The 7,500-nt window shown below is 45.7% G+C and overlaps 1 protein-coding gene across 1 annotated transcript in view; it reads left to right on the forward strand.

The window, feature by feature from the left end:
- camta2 (calmodulin binding transcription activator 2) overlaps positions 1-7,500 on the forward strand; it is a 28,704-nt gene that overhangs the window by 493 nt on the left and 20,711 nt on the right. The window contains 5 exon segments of the mRNA XM_078281774.1: positions 21-666; positions 669-799; positions 2,738-2,864; positions 4,333-4,394; positions 4,396-4,468. Coding sequence (XP_078137900.1) covers positions 21-666; positions 669-799; positions 2,738-2,864; positions 4,333-4,394; positions 4,396-4,468 — 1,039 coding nt within the window.

The following is a 7,500-nucleotide window of genomic DNA, read 5'->3' on the forward strand; positions in this document are numbered from 1 at the left end:
CTTCTCTTTCTGTCATTTAGCCAAGCCACGCCTCCTCTGACTCGTCGCCACGGCAACAGATAGGAAGTAGCGCCGCTTCTCTGCTTCTGGTTCGCCAAGACACACAGAGCCCACCCACCCAGCCCCAGCCAGCCAATCAGACGCACCTCCGGGCCGACGGACAGCAGCCGTTGGTCCTGGGACAACCCAAAGAGCTTCAGTCCTCCAATCACCTGGCTGGACTGCCGGCCCAAGCCCCGCCCCATTCTCAGCTAGCCAATCAGACGTTCCTGCTGCTGCGGTGCCAGGAGAGAGAGAGGGAGGCCGAGCGAGGGCGACAGCTGCTCGCTCTGCAGCAGAGACTGAGCCAGCCGCCGCCGTTTGCTAGCGCTCAAGCTAACGTTAACGGTACCTGCAGCCCGGCCAGCGTCGTTCTGACCAGCGATAACTCCGTTAGCTCCCCGATCCGCGTCAAGGAGGAGAGGGGGCGGGGCTACGACTCCGAGGACACGCCCATGGATATGCACTCAGCGGCGGAGGAGGCGGAGGCTGGCGAGCGTGGGGGGGAAGAGCTCGACATCTCCTTCGACAGCCAGTTCCCCGACCTCATCTCCGAGCTCATCACCGAGGAGGCCGCTAACCCCGCCCCTAACCCCGCCCCCGGGCCCAACCCGCCACTCTTCCCAGCGGGGTGCGCTACATGGTTCCCCCCCAGCCCTCCCCCTCCTCATCCTTCCTGCCCTTTCCCCACCCCCTCCCCCCCTCCTCCTCCCGGCTCGCCACCATCACCGACTTCTCCCCAGAGTGGTCCTACCCGGAGGTAATCTATAATCAATATTAGTATCAATCACCCAGAGCTATACACACTTAGACGTACTTGAGTAAAAGTAAAATTACTGAAAAAAATACTCAAATACTCAAAAAAAATACTCAATTACAGTAACGCAAGTAAATGTAAATAGTTACTTCCACTCTTGCTTACGGCACAAATATTTTTAAGTTTGTATTTAACCTTCATTTAACCAGGCAAGTCTGTAAAGAATAAATTCCTTTTTCCTCTTGGTGGGGGAAATGGAAAAAATAAAAACAAAATGAAGGCTAGTAGCTCACAGAAGGTAGTAGAAACACAGTAGAAACAAAACAACGTCGACACCACTGAAAGTGGTTAAAACCTGCAGCAAAACAGTACGGCAGCTCTGATACAGATTGCTGTGCAAGAATGCAGAAAAAAACTCAGTGTTGACTTGCGTGTTGTTGTTGTTGTTGTTGTTGTTGCTGTTTAAACCTGGGGACAGATTACACGTTTTTCAAGCCTGATCTGGCAACGATTTGAGATCGGGCAGAGTCTGTGGTAGTCCAGGGTAGTCCTGGGTAGTCCATGATAGTCCAGGGTAGTTCAGGTAGTTCAGGGTAGTTAAAGGTAGTCCAGGATAGTTCGGGGTAGTCCAGGATAGTTCGGGGTAGTTCAGGGTAGTCCAGGATAGTTCGGGGTAGTTCACGATAGTTTAGGATAGTTCAGGGTAGTTCTGGGAGCTCAGGTAGTCCTGGGTAGTCCAGGGTAGTCCTGGGCAGTTCAGGGTAGTCCTGGATAGTTCGGGGTAGTTCAGAGTAGTTCAGGATAGTTTAGGATAGTTCAGGGTAGTTCTGGGAGCTCAGGTAGTCCTGGGTAGTCCAGGGTAGTCCTGGGCAGTTCAGGGTAGTCCTGGATAGTTCGGGGTAGTTCAGAGTAGTTCAGGATAGTTCAGGATAGTTCAGGGTAGTTCAGGATAGTTCAGGGTAGTTCAGCGTAGTGTGTTGCTTGCATAGACAGGCAACGATTTGAGATCGGGCAGAGTCTGTGGTAGTTCAGGGAGTTCGGGCTGTTCAGGGTAGTTCAGGGTAGTTCAGGGAGTTCGGGTTGTTCAGGGTAGTTCAGGGAGTTCGGGTATTTCAGGGTAGTTCAGGTAGTCCAGGGTGGTCCAGGGTAGTTCAGGATGTTCAGGGTAGTCCAGGGTAGTTCATAATTGTTCAGGATTGTTCAGGGTAGTTCAGAGTAGTTCAGAGTAGTTTAGGATAGTTCAGGGTAGTTCTGGTAGTTCGGGTTGTTCAGGGTAGTTCAGGGTAGTTCAGGATATTTTAGGGTAGTTCAGGGTAGTGTGTTGCTTGCATAGACTGGCAACGATTTGAGATCGGGTAGAGTCTGTGGTAGTTCAGGGTAGTTCGGGCTGTTCAGGGATGTTCAGGGTAGTTCAGGTACTCCAGGGTAGTTCAGGGTAGTTCAGGTTGTCCATGGTAGTTCAGGGTAGATCAGGGTAGATCAGCGTAGTTCAGATAGTCCAGAGTATTCCAGGGTAGTTCAGGTAGTCCTTTAGGCTTTTTTGGAGACATTTTGGCAAACAGTTTGGACTCATTGTTGCAGCAAGAGGCAGCAGAGCTCGCTGCTTCAACCGACAGCTGACTGGAGACAATACTGTCTGTGGGTCCAACAGCTACAGACAATACTGTCTGTGGGTCCAACAGCTACAGACAATACTGTCTGTGGGTCCAACAGCTACAGACAATACTGTCTGTGGGTCCAAGGAAATCAAGGAACTGATCCTTTGACTGTATATTTATGTTATATATATCATATGTTTAGATTTCTGTCTAGTATCAATTCAACAGTTTTAAATAACAGGTATTTATAATAGCGTCACACTTAATATGTTATTAACTGTTACCCTGTGTGTGTGTGTGTGTGTGTGTGTGTGTGTGTGTGTGTGTGTGTGTGTGTATGCAGGGCGGGGTGAAGGTGCTGATCACCGGACCGTGGAGCGAGCCGGCGGGTCGATACTCCTGTGTGTTCGATCAGAGCTCCGTCCCTGCTGCTCTGATCCAGCCTGGGGTGCTGCGCTGCTACTGTCCAGGTACACACACACACACACACACACACACAGAACACACTGAACACACACACTGAAACCACACTGAACATACTGAACACACACACGATAAGAAAATCACCAAAAAAAAAAACATATTTATTAGGCTTGGGCGATAACCAAAATGTTATATCACGATACTGTCCCGCCAAAATATTGCGATATACGGTACGTTTTTTTTTTCTCTGCTTTGTGGGGGGGGGGGGGTATTTTATTACCAACAGCCTATAAATTTGATCTTACTATTTAAGCATGGGAAGAAATACATTAGGTGTAATACGGGCTGATTGTGGAAAAGGAAAAGGACAAATTTTTCACTTAAACTATGATTATTTTGTTTTTTTATTCGACCATAAGTAGATTATAGGTTTATAAGTTTAAAAGCTTGCACCATTGTGATCTAAACAACACATGGTGTCATGGCCTGGGGGGGTGGGTACGTTTTTTTCTTTTTTTTTGGGAGGGGGGGGGTATTCAATATCACGGGAATATCGCGATAATCACGAAATATCTCGATACTCGATAATATTGAATATCAGCCCAAGCCTAATATTTATATTTATATTACTTATATTTTAGTAATTTACTTTTCTTAAGAGTGTCGGTTATAAGACTAAAATATTGTTTTATCATTGTTTATTATTGTCATCAACAATAAAATAATAACAATTATTTTCTATACTTTAAAGTCAACTTATTAAATTATTATTATTATGTATAATTGTGTATTTTTTATATTTAATTTTTTTTCAACAAATGTCAGCTAAGATTTAATCACCCAAAATATTTTAATAAAGGAATAAAGTTTTAGAATATTTTTTGTATTTTAATCAACAGTATAATAATAATAGTAGGAGCTTTAAATTAGTTTTTTAGAGGGTCAAGTACAAAAACATTTAAGTTTTAAATGTATTGAATTCTGTGTTGTTGTCCTTCTCTTGTTCTGCCACTAGATGGAGACACTGCCATGTTAAATAACTCTCTCTCTCTCTCTTTCTCTCTCCCTCTCTCTCTCTGCCCTCTCTCTCTCCCGCTCTCTCACTCTCTCTCTGCTCTCTCTCTCTCCGCTCTCTCACTCTCTCTCTGCTCTCTCTCTCTCTCTCTCTCTCTCTCCCTCTCTCTCTGCCCTCTCTCTCTCCCGCTCTCTCACTCTCTCTCTGCTCTCTCTCTCTCTCTCTCTCTCTCTCTCCCTCTCTCTCTGCTCTCTCTCTCTCTCTCTCTCTCTCTCCCTCTCTCTCTGCCCTCTCTCTCTCTCTCTCTCTCTCTCTCTCACTCTCTCTCCTCACTCTCTCTCTGCTCTCTCTCTCTCTCTCTCTCTCACTCTCTCTCTCTCACTCTCTCTCTGCTCTCTCTCTCTCTCTGCTCTCTCTCTCTCTCTCTCCCTCTCTCTCTGCCCTCTCTCTCTCTCTCTCTCCCTCTCTCTCTGTCTCCCCTCTCTCTCTCTCTCTCTCAGCCCATGAAGCCGGTCTGGTTTGTCTTCAGGTACTGGAGTCCGGCGGTTCTGTTTCTTCTTCCGGTTCTGTTTGAGTACCGAGCGAGGAACGCCAGCTCCCTGCCCAGCTCGCAGCTCGACTGGCTCTCCCTGGATGGTCAGACACACTTCCCTTTACATTATTAACGATAACAATAATAATAAACTTTATTTCTGTCGCACAGAGGTGGGGACTCGAGTCACATGACTTGGACTCACAGTTTTAATTGCTTGAGACTTGACTTGATGCATGAAGAGAAGACTTGAGACTTGACCTTGACTTGTACTTTGATGATTTGAAAAGATTTCTAAAGCCTTGACAAAAGATCTTGGTCCGGATCAAATCGCATTGCGGGTGCTAAAACCTTGTTCTCTGCACAGCACCTGAAATCATGGGTTGATCTGGGTGCAGCTTTTTTTGCGGTTTGATATAATTGCATATGCATTTGCGGGTCTTCCGAGGATGAAGCGCAAAATTAAGGGAGGGTTTTATGGAAATTGGCAGAGGACGTGACTTATGAAGAGGCGGAGGCCGTTAACGCCTGTTGATTGCGCACTGAATTTAAGACCTATAGGAAAAGCTTGTCTTATCATTTTGCTCACAGAATGGCTCCAACGAGACTGGCTCTGGAACCGGCTCTGAGATCAAGGTGACACCGTCTTCTACACATCCTAACATGTAGACATTAGATCGCATCGCTATTATAATTCCAATCAGGTTTAAACGGGTATGCTGATTTAAAAATACATTTACACGTCATTGGCAGCGTAGCAGAATGTGCACTCAATATGCAGATTATTACCTAAATATACAGAAAGGAAAACGCACTCTCGCACACTCTTCTCTGGATTTGCTGACACTTATGAGCCAATATCTGAGCGGCATAGCCTTGATGTAAACAATGCAGCTAAAACGTGTGTGTGTAATAACCTCTCCATGGAGAGGTGTGTGTGCGTCTTCATACCTTCACCGGGTCTCCATCCCTCCCACCTGGCACCTGTCTCAGTCAGGCTCCTGCTGCTCCTCCAAGAGAGTTCAGGCTCCTCTTTGGCTTTATTTATGGTCAGCAGCATTTTGGTTCACCTCCTCATATCATACCAGCGCTTTTCCCTCCGCTAAATCGCGCTTGTGGTGCCCAACTGCATCACTTTATTTGTTATATCCTTCCAGAGTGACTTTTTACGCAACATCTCTTCTTTGCAGCTCTTTGGTTTTCTCTGCCACCGACACTTCAGCTCCACTGGAGAGACATTTCCGCTTCTTTTGTCCATCATTACGTTGCCGCAAATAGGCTATTGTGCGCATTGTTTGGCCTTTATATTTGCGCAGTCGCAATTATAATTAATTATCTGCGCCTCCGCTCATTTGCGTGTGCTACTTTAGTAAATACCATGCGCCGGCGGTACAAATTTCACCCGCAGTTGCTTTTGTGCTGCGCCTGGAATTACGACATGTTAGTAGATCCGGGCCCTTGTGTTTGTGTTGAAAGTGTTGAGATTTGTTCCAGCAGACGACTGAATTTAAATTCTGTTTTCTGAATTTGTATGGAATGATTGAATTTATTGAAGTTGAAACTGATTATAGAAATCAAACTCATGATGCTCTTACCAAGTTTTTATCCTATTAAAACCATATTGCATTGAAAAGTCTGAGATATTTAGTTTTCTTTAAGATATTAAATTGATACTGGACTCTTGATTTGTTCTGACTTGACTTGCTGTTCTACATTTAGACTTGAGACTGACTTGGGACTCGAGCAAAGCTGACTTGGTCACACCTCTGCTGTCGCACCTTTCAAAACAAAGAAACAAAACACACAGCAAGTTACAACAAAGAACAACAGAAAGAAAAGAAAGGCAAGAAGAAAACAGATCAACACTAGTGCAAAAGAAATATTAAAGACCGCATGAAACGGATTCTTTACTTTCCTTCATGTGATGTATTTCCTGTTGAAACAGGATGTTGGGGCCGGGACTTAACGCAGGGAGGAGTCATTCAAAGGTTGTTCAGTTGTGACCCAAAAGAGTTTGGTCTGAGGATGTGAGCAGACATATTTACATATTGACATATTGACATATCAACATATTTATAAAGCACAGAATGAATCAAGGAAGGTTTTGCATGTCAAGGAGGCTGTGGAGAGATCAGAGATGTATTCCCTCTTTTCTCTTTTGATGTTTATATTAATGTTTAAAGCACTTTTAACAAAACGAGTTTGGGACTTTCAGAGCAACAAAGGGCACCAATACTCTGTGTGTGTGTGTGTGTGTGTGTATGTGTGTTTGTGTGTGTGTGTGCGTGTGTGTGTGTGTGTGCCAGTTGCATGCCTGCTAAGCCTCGCCTCCTGCTCTGCCATCTCCTGATTAGCTGAATTAGTGCAAGAGTTATCACCACACACACACACACACACATACACACACACACCTCTCCTCCTGGACTTCCTGTCCAGAGCCTCTGAGGGAGTCTGGTCAATCCTTCCCATCATGCCTCTCTCCACTGTGCAGCTAACAGTCATGCGAAAAACTGGACTGAGGCTTGGCTTGTTACCGTGGTTACCAGGTTCAGTGTTGTTGTTTTTTGGGGGGGTGGGGGGGGCTGGTGTCTCATATCTTTTCAGGCCAAGTAATGCTTAAGTGTTGAAGTGTTGCTGTTGCCCTGCTGTAGGTTTCAGGCAGTGCAGCGTCTCTAGTTCTGTTGTGGTTCTGCTTGTAGAGCAGAGAAACACTAGATGGCAGCGAGGAGCTTTGTGAACACAGAAGTAACCACAGAAGAAGTCGTAGTGAAACTCCTGCTGTGGATATTTCAGTCTGTCTGGACGCTCCGTTACATTTTGGGAGAGGAGCAGTAAGCTGCAGTGAAGCTACAACACTGGTACGGTTTAACTCAGCTGACTATAAGCTAATGAGGCTAGCATTAGCTAACGGCCTGCTGCAACATCCGCTGACTACTTAGCCCAGTGGTTCTCAAACTGTGGGGCGGGGCCGTCAAGGGGGTCGAGAGGTAACTTGTGGGATAGGATTTCAGCCTCTCTGCCTCCTGATAATCAAATGAAACTGAAACTGAAAATAATTGTTTGGTCATGAGTAGAGTAGAATAGGCTCGGCTTGTTGGAGTTACTCATATGCCGTTTTCATTGTGGGAACATAATT

The sequence above is a fragment of the Centroberyx gerrardi genome, chromosome 23, assembly GCF_048128805.1.
Source record: "Centroberyx gerrardi isolate f3 chromosome 23, fCenGer3.hap1.cur.20231027, whole genome shotgun sequence".
Classification (NCBI taxonomy): domain Eukaryota; kingdom Metazoa; phylum Chordata; class Actinopteri; order Beryciformes; family Berycidae; genus Centroberyx; species Centroberyx gerrardi.